The 16,437-nt window shown below is 41.9% G+C and overlaps 2 protein-coding genes across 2 annotated transcripts in view; both read right to left on the bottom strand.

Moving 5' to 3' along the window:
* The window catches only part of TPH2 (tryptophan hydroxylase 2), a 76,285-nt gene extending 71,648 nt beyond the window's left edge, over positions 1-4,637 (bottom strand). Inside the window, exon 1 of the mRNA XM_056846702.1 lies at positions 4,464-4,637. Coding sequence (XP_056702680.1) covers positions 4,464-4,568 — 105 coding nt within the window. The 5' untranslated portion in view covers positions 4,569-4,637. The remainder of the gene's footprint in view (positions 1-4,463) is intronic.
* Positions 4,638-9,603: 4,966 nt separating this feature from the next.
* TBC1D15 (TBC1 domain family member 15) overlaps positions 9,604-16,437 on the bottom strand; it is a 31,611-nt gene continuing 24,777 nt past the window's right edge. The window contains exons 15-17 of the mRNA XM_056845942.1: positions 11,544-11,660; positions 10,765-10,851; positions 9,604-9,807 (exon numbers count right to left, since the gene is read on the bottom strand). Of these exons, the coding sequence (XP_056701920.1) occupies positions 9,604-9,807; positions 10,765-10,851; positions 11,544-11,660 (408 nt within the window). The remainder of the gene's footprint in view (positions 9,808-10,764; positions 10,852-11,543; positions 11,661-16,437) is intronic.

Below are 16,437 nucleotides of genomic sequence, written 5' to 3'. Positions count from 1 at the left end.
CCATAGCCAGGGACATGGACTGAAGGGTGTTGAGTACTGACTAAGCTTTGGTCCTCCTACAGACCACTGAAGCACTGCCCACTTCTGGGGCCTATTCTCATGCTGCTGAGCTGCCACCAGATTTACCTCAGTGCTGGCATGGTTGGGGCACTATGCCGCATGGGACTCACATGCTCTCCTAACTGGCTGTAGGATTATGCTGTTAGAAAATAATTTGACTAAGGACAAAGTGGAAGAGCCACAGAGGACTTAGAAAATGCACCCAGGCAAAACCTTGCTAAATGCTTCTGTTTTTTTATCTCACAACCTTCTATATGAAAGAATAGCACCTTACATTTTTAGGAATAGGCTCTTCTCCTCTTTTAAAAGAATATGGGAGATGTAATGGTGAATGCCGAAGTAGTGAACAGATATGCAGGTTGTCCACAGCTTTCTTTTCCCTGTCAAACGAACACTCACTGGCAAGCCTGAGTTGAATACTGTATGAATTTGTACATCTCGTTTCCCAGCACTTACTATCTCCATGCCTCATACTCCCATTCACTTCTCACTCCCATCTCTGCTCCTTTCACCAGGCTGCTCCACATACCCTGAAGAGGCACTCAGGGTACCTATAGATTTCCAATGTGTCTCCTCTCGTTTTATGAAGAGGATTAATATTCTTCAGTTGAAGTTGATGGGGGTACTCAGCATTGTTTAACTTGAGGGCACTCAGTAGGCTGTTTCTGTTGAAGTCAATGAATTCTCATAATGACAGAAGACAACTAGCATGTGAAGGAGATAAAACCTTAATGCATTGAAAGCTACTCTTTAAATTGCTGATTGTCAGAAAATTACAGTTATAATGAACAAAGGCCTACAAGATAGAACACTTAATTCAAGGGTTCTTAGGGCCATGTCAAACATGAGGAAGTCTGAACTCACTGTAGTTCAGTATTACATGCAAACGTCTTGGTTATACAAACAGAAAATGTGACAACATAACATGTTTAAAAGCTGTGGCCTATCATGCTTCCCTAAAATATGCACATGCATCTAAAACAGACAAGTTTGCAAGTATACATGATTTGCATACCATTTTCTCCATGAAGCAGTGGCTAGGCAGGAAATTCATTGATTGGCCAAATTCAACATATTCAGTCTAAGATATTTAGGTTTTCCCAGGGATAGTATCAAAACAAGAAAAAGGTCACTTATTCTGCTTTGGCAATAAGCACATCTAAACATTCACTGTGAGAGCTTCCAGATGTTGTTTTCTGCAGCAATGACAGCCACCCACTGATACATCAAACAGGAATTATTTCTAAGAAGAGGTACCTATTATGAGAAGGGAGGCTCTACCTATTTGGAGGAGGAGGGAAACTTCACAGCCACTGACACCAATTTTGTTCAGTAATTGTTTTCCCACTCCTTCCATCCAGCTGATCCAGCTAATATGTTTGAACTAGCAGAAGCCAGTGCAAAACGCACACCTATTTTATGCCTGAACGACACACTGACTCAATGTATCAAAAGCATTGTGAACACTGAGTAAACGAGATTAATACTGTGATGAACAGAAGATTCTGCCCTCTTTTCTTCCCCATGCAGTTTGAACCGATCAGATTTAAAATGCTGAATAGAACTTTGGGAGGTGAAAAATAGTAGCAACAACCTGAGGCAGTTTAACTCCCAATGGCCAACTGGGGCAGGACAGAGAAGAGGGGTCGATGGGTTTTGGAAGGATTGGAGACAGGAGGACACCCTGAAATAGGCAGGGTGTCCAATAGGGGCTGTTGTTTAGAGAGGCAGAGTTTGGGTGCTTCTATTAAAAACAGTAAAGTCTTAATGTTTGTCTAGTTATTGTTCCTAACTTTGAGCCTTTTAGAAAACTTACTTTATAACAATCAAGCATAGAGCACCTCCCAACTCTGGTAAACTGTGTCATCTGCCATACTAGGGTGGAAGAGAATTGTCACACACCCAAAATAAACTATCAGCTCTATTATCTGTTTTAAGAAGAAAAAGAGTTGGTTTTTATATGCTGATTTTCTCTACCTTTTAAGAAGAATCAAACCGGTTTATAAGCACCTTCCCTTCCCCTCCCCACAGCAGACACTTTGTGAGGTAGGTGAGGCTGAGTTTGGAGAAAGCTAGGACTAGCTCAAGGTCACCCAGCTGGCTTCATGTGGAGGAGTGGGGAAACCAACCTGGTTCACCAGATTAGAGTCCGCCACTCATGTGAAGGGGTGGGGATTCAAACTGTTTCTCCAGATTAGCGTCCACTGCTCTTAACCACTACACCACGCAAGCAATCCTGTGTAAAGGAAAAGGAAAAAGAAAAATCCACTTGGCATACTCCAAAAGCTGAATGGGAACCTTTTAAAAGACAAGGCAGATGTGGGTGGACAAGTGTTTACCTATTAACAACCTATAAAGAGTGAAACAGATATGTCAACCTAGAAAGAGTTAAAAGTTTGGACTAGGTCATAAGCAAGAATTGATACTTGCACTGGATGGTGGAAATGTGTGGCGTGTGAGTGAAGGGCATACAGCTTCTGCTTTCAACAGCAAACCCTATCCAGCTGCATGTGACTCCTGACAGATACTGTCCTTTTCAGAAGCCTGTTGGTACTTTCAGTGCAGGACTGTTGTTCCTGAACTGCAGCCCTGCCCCTTTCTTTGCATCAGACTGGAAACAGGTTTTTAATGGGGAGAGATGGAGAAAGGAAGAGAAGCTTCTTTGGACAATTTCAGGGGGGTAGCTGTGCTGGTCTGTAGTAGTAGCACAAAATTTGAATCCAGTAGCACCTTAAAATCCCTGACCTGGATGGCCCAGACTAGCCTGATCTTGTCAGATCTCAGAAACTAAGCAGGGTTGGCACTGGTTAGTATGTGGATGGAAGACCAGCAAGGAATTCCAGGGTCTCTAGCAGAGGCAGGCAATGGCAAACCACCTCTGAACATCTCTTGCTTTGAAAACCCTACTGGGTCGCCATAAGTCGGCTGTGACTTGATGGCACTTTACACACACACATACACAGAGAGCACCTCAAAGACCAACAAAAATTTCCTAGGTATAAGCTTTTGTGAGTCAGTCCTCATTTAGTCTCTGATGCTACTGGACTTGAATTTTGTTCACTGGATAAACATCACCTCACTTTTATAGAAGTAGTATGCAAGAAAAAGAACACAGCACTGAAGGGCATTAAAAGAAGTCACATTGAAAGGACAAGATCCACTCTATCCCCTTTCATACCATGCTGATTTTTTTGGTCCTGTTTCACTGGTTCTACACATGGATTGTTATAAATAGCTCTACGGGCCAGTGTGCTAAAAGCCCTTTAGTTTTTTTAAAAAGACAATTGTTTTACCTGTGCTGATTTTACTGCTATCATTATTATGAGATTAAAATAATCATAGTACACCACTTTTTAGAAATATGTCAAAGAGCAGGCCTTCAGACTTTGCTGAGAGTCTTTCCTCTCACACCCAATATGACTGAATTCAATTTTGTATACTTAGTTACAAGAAAAATAAAATCTCTTCAATAGGAGGGAAAAGCTAGAAAGGGTTTGGGCCTCAATTCTGCTGTTTTCACGCAAAACAGCTAATCACAGATGTAGACATGCAACTACATTTTCATCCAAACACGCATAAAGCCAAGTTAATAAGAGTCTGTGACTATCTCCTTGCAGATGTGATGTGCATGTTGAAGGCATGCACAACTCAAAGTCTGATCACTAAACAACCATAAAAATATGTCATTCCAGGGGTAATATTGCAACAACCGTCTACACCAAAGACTTAAAAATCAGAAAGCAACTACCAGATTTTATTTATTTATAAATAAATAAAATCTGGTATACACACACACACAGCTACATCAATATAGTCTTCAATGCTGCATATGTTTGCTTGGGTTTTTAATCAGCATTGAGTATTGGCTGCATCTTAACAAAGATGATTTATCTTTTTTCCCTTCAATTGTCTGGAGTCCAGGACTCATTTCAGAAAATCTTACATCTCAATCCTATCACCCTATTTAGGAAGGGGGGGGGGAACTGACTGATTAGACTGAACTTCTTTGCAACTACTTGTTCTTTGGATCACAGATTTAAGCTGCTGAAAGACTCTGTAAAAGTCAGCTTTCACCTCTTCTACATAATCAGAGTAGGCAATTGTAAATCTGAACTTCTTACCACAAAAGCCTAACCACATTCACAACAGAAATAAAAGGGGAAAGATACGGTCAAAGGGGTGAGATACAGAGAGGTTTTCCCCCAGGGTTTAAATTTCCAATAAAATTCTGATTCAATGATCTGTGCTGGGAGGAGAAAGATGATGTGACAAATGAGAGCAAACCATCTTACACTTTTTCTGATCAAGCACGTGTCCATTTCAAAAAAGTTACTGAAACAGCTTAGAGCAATCCTAAACTTCTTATTTGCTCAGGCTAGTTTGACAGAGCCCTGGGTACTTACTGTAACGTTGCCCAGTAGCGGGTGTTCTTGGGGCACAGCTGAATCCAAGGAGAGTCCCCGTCTTGCCCAGTATTTACTGGAGAACATCATCATTGCTGGCTGCATAGCGGCCAGTGCAATGTTTTCTCTTTACAGCAGGGGGAAACCTGATGTCAGGGCTGCCTACGGAGAGCTGTCCACAACACGGGTGCTGAAGAAGGAGCAATCCAAAGGCTTCTCTCATGAAGCTTGTTTTTATATGCCTGGGCAAGAGTGATGAAATGCTGATTAGGGAAGCCTTGCCAAAGCTGGCACATCAAAGCCCCACCGTAGCATGAATGCATTTCTTCCCATAAGCGACACTGTGTCTTCCAAGAGCAACAAACAATTCGGGCTATCTAGCCATCCCCGGCTGCTTGTTGCATCTGCATGATACAAGCTCACAAGCTGACGGGCACAAGTAACAGCTGCATTCTTATTGATTGTTCTGAACAATAGCTGGCTGAGATTTCTTTATAAGAAGTCAGAGGGCCCCACAAGGCACCAATGGAGAAAAGTGCCGCAAACCAATGCCTCGAGTTTTGGACTCCTGAAAGTAACAGCGCTACTTGACTACTTCTCTGGTGCTCCAGTTAACAATCAATTATAATTTAGATTACTTGTGTTCAGAATAAGACTGCCTATATTTTAGCGTGCATTCTGTTTGCATGGGGAACCAATTTGTCTTCTGATTGCGTATTACTTTTTACACCATTGTGCTACTGTCTTCCCATTTTGAAATTGTATCCCAACAATTGGTTTGTAGAAACTGATTACCACACTCTGAAAATGCCAGATGTGAAAAGCAATTATAAATTCCCAAAGGAATAAAACAAAAATAGGGAGTGTTTTATTTATTTACATGGTTCCAAATCTGCACTGCCACTAAAACAACTTGCTGTGCTCTCACTTGTCCTGCTTTGAATAAACACTTTCTAGGAAATAAATACGAAAGAAAGGTCATTTACGCACTGGAGGTTTTGCCTTGGATTTGCCGCTCTCTAGTCTAGATGCACATTTCCCCATCTGAATGCTCAAAACTCCACCGGGGTGGGTGGGGAAAATGTGCATCTGGAGAGCGGCAAATCCAAGGCAAAACCTCCAGTGCGGAAGGAAGGAAGGAAAGAGGCAGAGGGGGACAGAAAAAGAGGAAGAAAGAGAGAGAAAGAAAAGGAGAGAGCGTGACAGAAAGAGAGGGAAAAAAGAGAAAAGCCTTCCACCCACACACCCGGTCTTGCCAGCTGACCCGCGGCCCATTGGGGCAAAACGCCCCCCGCCCCCCAGCTGACACACGGCCCATTGGGGGCCAAGTAAAACGCCCCCCCGCCTCCCAGCTGACACGCGGCCCATTGGGGCCCAGGTAAAACGCCCCCCGCCTCCCAGCTGACACGCGGCCCATTGGGGCCCAGGTAAAACGCCCCCCGCCTCCCAGCTGACATGCGGCTCACTGGGGCCCAGGTAAAACGCCCAGCTGAGATGTGGCCCCAATGGAGCCACGGTAAAATGCCCCCGCCTCCCAGCTGACACGCGGCCCATTGGCCCCAGGTAAAACACCCCTCACCCCCAGCTGACACATGGCCCATTGGGGCCCAGGTAAAACACCCCCCCAGCTGACACGTGGCCCATTGGGGCCCAGGTAAAACGCCCCTCTCCCCCCAGCTGACACGTGGCCCATTGGGGCCCAGGTAAAACGCCCCCCTCCCCCCAGCTGACATGTGGCCTATTGGGGCCCAGGTAAAACGACCCCTCCCCCCAGCTGACCCACGGCCCATTGGGGCCCAGGTAAAACGCCCCCCTCCTCCCAGCTGACCCGAGGCCCATCAGGGCCATGGCAAAATGCCCCCCCCAGCCAACCCGGGCTCCCCGGCTGACCCGCGAGCCGGATAAAAGCCCTCCGGGGGCCAGATCCGGCCTGCGGGCCGCATGTTTGACACCCCTGGTATAGACTGAAATAATCCTGCATAGGATTGCACTGCAAGTTACCTATCTTGACACTGCTGGATTTTTTTAAGGGTTCAAAACCCCTTTTTCATTCTGAGATATTCAAGGATGTGTTTATTTGCCACTGACTAGATTTCCGAGCACCATCGTGCCATCTGTGTTTTTTTGTAGAAGATTAAACTTGTATATAGGCTCCAGCATGGCCATGCTGGTGAAAAGGGAAGAAATCTGTGTTTTGCCTTAGGGTGAACAGAACATAAATACTGCTCCCTTTAAAAATATGTGCTTTTACTATATGGTACCATTGGAATCAAGCCATTTAATAAATTGGTCGATACGTTAAGCCAAGAAAGTGGTTCCACTTTATCCAAGTAACAAAGGTTCAAGTAGTCAGTTCAAAAACTACTGAATAAGGGATAACGGGTTACAATGAGTTCCCAGCAAATGTGTTTTCCACCAGGGGATATAGATTTGCATTTTAAAACCCAGTTCTTCTTTTAAGAACATAAGCCTCAGCAGCTGCCAATGTTAAATTTTCATAGCTGCAAAAAACTAGCCTTGCAATATGAATAACTGAAAGCACTTGAAACTCTGTCAAAGGTCCCATTCTCAAGTGTCACAGAGTGAGATCCACACACCTACAGCAAGCTTAGCACACACAGCAGCATTTTTAAGCCCTATGTTTACAAAAGCACTCCCTCAGCAATACACACTAGCCTCTAAAACGGAAGGATGTTTCTGGCAAAGCGCAAGTTGATGGGGAGGGGGCAAAACCAAACAATGAAAATCTTAAATATGTACATGAAAAGTATTGCACTTGCCTTAAGGAGTTTTCTGGACAGCGCTTATGGTCAGAGATCTTCAAATATATTTACACACACATACACACAAGTGCCACTACTCTTCATGGAATTTACATCAAGAAAAGGCAATTACAATTTAGAGCTATATAGATCTGTGGCAGCCATGCCTCATGGCCCTTCTTTCTCCAATAGCCAGCAGTTCACTGAAGTTCTTAATATAATTGTAATTGCCTTCAAGTATAAATATGTTAATTTTAGAACCTTGTCCACATTTAGCTTATAGACTGTACTAGAATAATTATTAAGCCTTAGGGCAATGTACAACATAAAACACAGAAAAACCAAAGCCGTATTAGACAAGAAAGAAGGCGAAGTGGTTCAAAAATTATTTCCTGTGAGCAGGAAATGAAAGACCACGGATGCCAGGCGCTGAATCCTTGCCTTTCTGTAGAACAGGTTTCTTTGTTATTAACTGATCAAAGATAAGCACATTGATGATATTAAAGGCAAGGATTGCAGAGATATCACCTACTGATGCGGGTTCTCGTAACTAGAAGATTAGTAAGTTCTCCCACATTATTGCAACAACTTGGTTTTATCTCGCGCAGTGACAGAATCTGTACAGACATTCATTTGTTACTTGCTGTTTGTTTTTGAAAAGGTCCTTAGAAGAAAGTTAATCCTTCATGGACATTGGGGGCAAACTGAAAAGCTGAAGCCATTACTTACATTATTTCACACACACCCACACACACACAAACACAATTAAAAAGTATGTACTCTGGTTTCACTGCCGATATATGAATCTGGAAACTGCTTTCTGCAGTAGTGGAGAAATGGAGGCTTGCAATTGCCAAACACTATGAACTGCACAGTTCAGGTACTCAGATAAAATCTGTCCAGTGGGTCTCTCAAGTGCCTAAATGTGGGTTTAGTTGTATTGATCAATGAGACAAGCACATTTAAATTTCTCCATATTTGGGGCATTTGTCAATCATATATTATTGTTAACACATTCTGCCACAGAACTGGACTGCTCTCTATTATCCACTTGACATCTGCGCGCAAATCACAGAAATGTTTCACACTTTTTTGATAGCCATAGTGTATCATCCCCCCCAAAAAATATGCTTTAACACCATAAAGTAAACTTTGCATTTTATTTCATATATACAATGGTTCTCAAATGGAAACAAGTACACTGAATTAGTTCAGTCAGATTCCACATAGCTATAAAAAGTCACAGAATGGCATAATTATGAGCTTATAGTTCTCATATGCAAGTAATCTACAGTTAAGGGCAAAGGGCACAATTCACCCGCTGTTTCTTCTATGCAAATTGAGCCCCCCCCCCCACTGAACCTGAGCAGGGGAACCAAAGCTGGAGCACACACCCAAGGTGGTTTGCATTTTGCATTTAATTTTTACCTGCTTGTAAGAATCACCGAGTAGTCAAGCATAAAGGCAATTTCAGAAGGTTCCTATCAGATATTACTATACTTAAGCAAAGATAAACAGTATTAGTTAGGTAATGAAGACAGCTGCTGCTAAATTACACCAGGTGTCGGTCTGAATATTTCCACATATATATCCTTATTTATTTTTTTAAAAAAATGGTTTTCAAAAATAGCCAGGGTTGAAGCTATGTATTAAAACTGGTCAGAACTGTTTGAATTGCCAAGCTTCACTTAGTTAAAATAGTGAAAATAGATTTATCCTTTAATACTCACAAGTTCGAATATGCATCTAATTTATACATGCATATGTATAAGTGAAGAGATGTTAATACGTAAAAAGTACTGTTCAGCCACCTTGGATTACAAAAAATTCAGAATCCATGAGCAGCACAAATGAAAATCTTCATTGCAAATCTACACTCAACCACCACAAATACTTATAAAGTGTTTTTGTAAACATCTGAGGAGGAATGCAATCCTTTCATTTACAAAGCACTGTTAATTATGAAATTAGCATCTTTTCACTTAGGAAACAGTACAGAAGAGTTTTTGAATCTGATTAAATCCAAGAACCATCAATGCTGAAAAGTTTTTTAAGTGAAAGCAATACAAGATGCATCTATTCCCAAGCCATTCCCATTCAGCTGATTTCCATAAGATCAAAGAGAAAAAATGCACTTGGCTACAAAAATATTAAGGAATGTTATCGAAAACAAAAAAAGGCTATTTTGGTAGAAGAAACTACAAAAATAATCAGGTCATGTTGTAAAGCTTTGATGCATTACAGTACACAATCTCTTTCCCAAATCTTTAAAGCTTAATCAACACACAATTTTAAATATCCACCCTCAAGTGCGTGAAAGAAACAGAACAGCTGTAATAAAGTGTCTCTTCAAAATAAAAAAACAAACGACACAGGTGTCAATCGGTGGCAGGGGGGTGGGCCTCCTGCTCAGTGCTCTCCTTTGTTCCATTGCTCACAGCCGGAGGCACGGAGAGCCCTGGATGTGACAGTGCAGCGCCATTGACGCCTCCTGCAGTCTCCTCTTCCCCGGTGTCCGAGTCTGGCGTCGTCACGGCACTGTTCTCTAATCCCAAGACCTCGCAGACTCCTTGAGGCAATTCCTGTGAAGAAATATTCAATACAGCTTGTGGCTTGTCTGTTATTCAAAAGTCAACACAGTGGAACTGGACATAACATACACATTTACGAACGCACTTAAAAGGACAAGTACAAAGTTGGTACTAAAATGAATTCTCTGATAATTCTGGAAGAAAAACTGTTTGCTTTCAATCACCACAGGGCACTGCTGTGCATCCTGTGCGTGTGTTAAGTGCCGTCAAGTCGCTTCCCACTTAAGGCAACCCTATGAATTAATTACCTCCAAAACATGCCACTGTTAACAACTTTGTCTGGGTCTTGCAAACTGAGGGCTGTGACTTTGACGACTGTCAAATCAACTCAAGTTGGGTCTTCCTCTTTCCTGCTGTCTTCAACCTTTCCTGTCCTTACTGCATTTCTGTGCTCTCAATGGCTGCATTCCACATTACATACATGCATTTATTTTCTTGGCCTTCAGAAAAAATAAGCCCTTTCAGTATTCAATTGTATCAGGAGCTCAGTAACAGTGCATACTGGGAGCCTGTTACTCATGTTCCCAATATCCATGGTGACCATGCTGCCTGAACTGGGGAATGTGTGCATTCTGCCTGTGCATAATCTTAGGTGCACACAAATCAACACTAAAAAATCCTGTGGTCAGTTCACATATACCAAAAGTGTACTTGCATGCTAAATATATACATTCCCTCTGCTCAGACAGCATAGCAGCTGCTGGTATCAGTAGAATCTATGAATGGTTAGGAGGCTCCCAATATGCACGGATGCAATGTCTGAAAAGGGCTAAATAATGAGAGTTCAAATCAACACAGGCAGTCAACTCAGAAGAAATTGCATCCAACAATTTCTTTATGAACAGCATCTCTTTATCAAACCCACATTTAAGGGTTATTTTCTGCACACACACTTCATTCATGTGTTTACTACATTCAACACTCGTAAAACATACACTTTACTTTTACCTTGCAATTCATCATCTGTATAGAAATGGCATCTGCTTTGCAAAGTACTTCTTCCACATTGATTTTCATAGACAGCTCATTGATATGCTACAATGTAACAAAAAGAACGACAAAGTGCAACCAAGTGTATATGATCAGTAGCATTCATTTGGGTATCTAGGTTAAGAGGTCTGTCTTATAGCAACATTGAGCAGGGCAGTTTCCCAGGCTCAGACATGGCCACCCACCGCCAGCACCCCTGGCTCTTAGGCCAGGAGGAGGACTGCTGTTGTTCCAGGGAATTCTCAGCATCCAGGAGTAATCTTGCCTTGAATGGCGATTGGGAGACCTCTCCTGGACCATATAGAAATAACCTGAAGCCACATTGTCAGACTCAGTGTCAGAATTTAATACCAACTGGAACTCCCTGGCCCAAGGCAATTGAGGAGGCTACATTTGCTTCCAAGTCAATAAAAAGTCCTCCAGTTAGTCCTGAAGACCATTCAGCCTTTTAAAAACACAACTGAGTAAGAAAGCTGCTTCCTAAAATAGTGTCTCTCAATGTGATGTGGCTTAATACATCAGTAACATGACAGATTTTTAGTACCACTTAGAGTAAACACATAGCTGACTACTAACATTTGTTATGCAGTCTCACTCTTTACAGGGTTATGAAACTAAGTAGGATGGACAAAAGGCTAACCAGTTATAGATCCTCAGGAACGCACTTCATTTTCAACATAAGACAAAAAGACCAGAAAAGAAGCGATTTGGATTTTAAATTAATATGCAACCAATACCTTCAGTATTTCATTAAAGCCATAATGTTTCTCCATTATTTGCTGCTTTTCAGATTCCAGGATAGCACAACAGATAAGAAGATGGAAGTTCTGGCAAGGCAACTCTGTCCACATTACCTGGTAAAATATTAAAGTTGCTGTTGAATTGAGAACCTGAACATTTCCCCTGAGAATATAATGGTATAGTTTTAGCTACCTACATGAGCCTAATGTTGGATTACTCCTTTCTGTGAAATGTTTCTGTATTTGGAAGAAACCACACTTCGGCAGCTTTCACCTTCTACTATACCCTAAACAAAGCTACCAAAGCAACTAAGATGTCAGAAGGACTTCCCAGCTATTGGGGTCTTCTGGAGAGGCCCTTCTTTGGATAAACCAGCTTTCTAAGCTGATGCAGGTGGTGAGTGGGCCAAAGGCTTTCACAGTGTAGACATCACATCTAGAAGATGCCCTTCCCCAGTACTTTTGAGATCTGCTTGGCACCTTTCTGATCGGTGTTCAGGTACCAGGTGAAGCCTTTGTTGTTCTGCTTTCAACCAAATTATTGTTCGCTATGTCACCTTCTGGATTGTTCATTCTGGTAGTTTTCACTGCTGCCTCTTTACTCAATTATTTCAACAGCAAATTTTAATGTATTTTGTAAGCCACTTTCAACACTAGGACAATGGGGCATAAATATTTAACAAATAACGAAAAAATACAGTAAAGTTGTAGAAGGAAACACAGACAGAAACTGCAAGATGTAAGCATATGTAACCTAACAAGTTTTTACAATGTGAAATTAACAGTCTAGTTAAAACACTGTTGTTGGGGAAGTTTGTAAAAGCATATATATGGTAACCCTTGTCAGGCAAATTTATTTAAGAGGGGTGTGCAGTTACTACTTCTGCAGTCTGATCCTACACATTCACATGTAAGAAAATTCAATTGACTTCCATGTTCTTGCCCTCAAGTAAATTAGAAGAGGAGAACCCCTTTATAGTGCAATCCTAAGAGAGTTACTCCAATCCAAGGGCATTCATTTCAATGGGCTTAGACTGGAATAACTCTGCATAAGATTGTGCTTTTAATCTCCAAATAAGCCTGACACTTCATTCAGAGGAGGAAGAGAACAAGTTATACAAACAAATGCTTCCATGGGAGTTTTTTTATAACTTGGAAGTTATAAACCTTTCTTTCCACAATTTAAGATTGCCTGTATCTATAATTTCAAAAATCTCAAAAGAATTCTTTTTTTAGAAACTTAATTATATCAGGGAAAAAATAGTAGGACAATTTTTCATTATAGATTTCATTAAAGGTTATAAATGTTTCAGCTTTAGTGGTTCTAATTAAACCTTTATCTACATAGTTCATAAGCAAAGTATTGTATTTTTCTATCTATAATTAATTTCTTGTTGCAGATTTTTCAGAGGACCTTAAAGCAAACAGCTTGACTAGGTTCTGGCAGTGTCTGCCATCTACAATGAGTATGAAATATTTCAATAGGTTCTTTGGTTCCATATGTGGGAGTTTAAAGTTGGGAGCAGAGAACCAACAGTCTTTGAAACATGATCGAATAAATGCTTGGCTGAATAACACAATAGAATGAATCATGAAAACCTTTTTCAGGACTCTTAAAACTCTGACAAGTACAAGCTCCCCATTATTTACAAGAAGCAGAAAAATAAAAGGGAATACAAACTCTTCCACAAAACTCTGTATTATCATTAATACCACTAAATAGTATGCCTGAAACCATCTGTTGGTAACACAGGCATGTCAGAACAATTCAGTTGTTCAATGTTTAGTTTTCAGAATGAACTAACAGGCAGATCCTGAAAAGTAGTTATATACACCAAATCTAGAAGAGTTGGTTTTTATCCCCACTTTTCTCTACCTTTAAGAGTCTCAAAGAGGCTTACAATCGCCTTCCCTTCCTCTTTCCACAACAGACACCTTGTGGGGTAGGTGGGGCTGAGGAAGTTCTGAGAGAACTGTGACTAGCCCGAGGTCACCCAACTGTCTTCATGAAGAGGAGTGGGGAATCAAACCCAGTTCACCAGATCAGAGTCTGCCACTCTTAACCATTACACCACACTGGCTCTAGCTGGAGCCAGTTTACTTTCATTCTAGCATATTTTAGGGACTTTTATAAATTTTAAATGACAACAATAAAATTCTACTGCAGAAGAATTAGAAAAAAAACCCTGGGAAACATTTTATAGAAAATTTGACAGTAGGAGTATGAAAGAAAGCTCTGAGCAGGAGTGAAAGACATCAGGCAGATGAAGACGACAATTTCATAAACTACTAATGGCTCCTAGTTATCTTCAAGAAATTCAGCTAATTCTCATAGAAATCCCTATAAAATATGAATTAAATTAGTCTAGCGATTATGACATGAAAGTAATCATACGATTGCAAATATGATGCCATCAGAGCACTTCATAAAGAAAGGACACCCTCAGCTTCTTTAGTTAACAAGTACTGCTGATCCAAGTGATCAGGGGCCTACTGGGTTCTGGCCAGTGGGAGGAGGTGGACTGCACTTCAACCTGCTGGGATCTTTTGCTAAGCACTTTGTGAATAAAATCTCTCACACCCATTCTGACTTGGACTCTACATTTGTCCAGTTGTGTGGGATACATTTCAGCTTGTCCAGTCTGAAGATGTGGACGTTTGAGACCAACCACCTGTTTATACTACCCTTGTTCCTCCTGACTGTTTAAATCTGCTGGGGGGGGTGGGGAAGAGCTGGTGGACTGGGTCCAGGAGACAGTAAATGCCTCCCTGAGAGACAGGGTGGTCGCTCCTGACTTAAAGCAAGTAGTGGTGCGTCCACTCCTAAAGAAACCTACTCTGGACCCAGGAAACCTACTCTGGACCTACTGTCTAGTCTCAAATGTACCGTTCTTGAACAAGATGACTGAATGAGTGGTGGCTGGCCAACTTTAGAGATTCCTGAAGTGGATTGTTTAGATCTGTTCCAATCTGGTTTCAGGCCTAGTTATGGGACTGAAAAAGCCTTGGTCGTCCTGGTGGTTTAAATGTGCCAGGAGATGGATGGGGGTGTGCAACCCTGTTAATTCTCTTGGCTCTCAGCAGCTTTTGATACCATTGATCATGGTATCCTTCTGGATCGCCTTTTGGGAGTAGGAGGCACTTTTCTGCTGTGGTCCCAGTCCTACCTCAAGGGTAGGTTTCAGAGTGTGGTGCTGGGGGACTACTGCTCTGCCTCTTGGCCTTTGGGGTTCCCCAAGGTTCCATCTTGTCCCCCATGCTTTTCAACATCTATGTAAAGCCACTAGGAGAGGTCATCCAGAGATTTCAGCTGAGTTGCCACCAATATGCAGATGACACTCAGTTCTATCTCGTGCTACCAGCAGATCCCAGGGAGGTTGTGGAAACCGTGAACAGGTACCTGGAGGCAGTTTTGGAATGGATCAGGACTAACAAGCTGACAGTTAATTGTGACTAAACAGAAGTGCTAGTGGTGGGGGTAAGGTCTGACCTGGGAAATGGGTTACCCCTATTCTGGATGGGGTTGCACTCCCCTTAAAGGAGCAGGTTCGTAGCTTGGGGATGCTGTTGGACCCAGGCCTCATGTTAGATAAACCGGCAGCCAGGGGTGCCTTTCAGCAGCTTCAGCTGGTGAGCTAGCTGTGGCTTTTCTTGAGCAGAAAAGATCTTGTCACCGTGGTATATGCCCTGCTAACATCTAGATTACATTACCACAGGGCACTCTGTGTGGGACTGCCCTTGAAGACTGTCCAGAAGCTACAGTTGGTTCTGAATGCTGCAGCCACAGTGTTGACTGGAGTGGGTCCATATCCCTCCAGTCTTGTTCCACCTAGAATGGCTTCCAATTTGCTTCTAGGCACAGTTCAAAGTGCTGATATTGTCCTTTAAAGCCCTGTATGGCCTGGGACCAATATGCCTTAAAGACCACCTTCTCCCTTCCAAACCTACCCATTAACTACAGTCATCCTTGGAGGCCCTGCTTCGGTTGTGCCTGCCACCTGAAGCTAGACATGGAGATTCATCTGTGTCTCTCTAACTGTGGGGGTTACCATACTTTGTATTCCCAGCGATGTATTAAGAGTTTGAAAATGTTACAAAAAACATCGCTTTAAAAGGGTTTGGGGATACCATGGCTTATAAACGGTTGGAAGACGTCTTCACAGCCATAGGGGCCAAACAAAGTGCGAACAGTATTTTTTATAACGTTTTCAAACTCTTAATACATCGCTGGGAATAAAAGTGTGGTAACAGCCTGTGTCTTTTGCCAGCAGGTGAAACTTTTTTGTTTTGTCTGGCATACCCTTAATAACAGTTTTTTGGTCCTTCTTTCTAGTGTTGTTTATGTGTGGTTAATTGAATTTTATATTTTAACAATATTTTAATTGTTTAAATGTTTTTGATGTTTTATGTTTGTCACCTTGTGGGCCCTGACTGGGTGGAAAGGTGTTTTGGAGAAAAATGTTTTGGGTGGAAAAAAATGTTTTAAATAAATAAATGTCATGTGTTGTGCCACTTTACCTATGACAGCTAACTGAAGCATTTTCATTTGAGGGGTGGAAGCTGGCAAAGTTGTTATACTTTTTCCTTAATATGTAAGCACTGAAGTATATGAACACATAGAAGCCAACTTAACACAGAATCAGACTACTAGTCTACCAAGGTCAGTATTGTCTGCTCACACTAGAAGCTGCTCTCCAGGGTATCAAGCAAAGACATCACCTGATCTTTTTTAACCGGAAAGGCCAGGGATTGAACCTTGGAACTTCAGCATGCAAACCAGATCCTCCACCACTGAGCCCCTAAATTTTGTGATTAGTTTTGATACCTATTACATTGCCCAGATCATCGCAATTTCAGCATTTAAGAAGGTGCACCATAAGAGCATTAACTT

Source organism: Euleptes europaea, chromosome 3, assembly GCF_029931775.1.
Source record: "Euleptes europaea isolate rEulEur1 chromosome 3, rEulEur1.hap1, whole genome shotgun sequence".
NCBI classification, from domain to species: Eukaryota; Metazoa; Chordata; class Lepidosauria; order Squamata; family Sphaerodactylidae; genus Euleptes; species Euleptes europaea.
The sequence above is the reverse complement of the archived record's forward strand: the minus strand, read 5'-3'. Positions and strand labels throughout refer to the sequence as shown.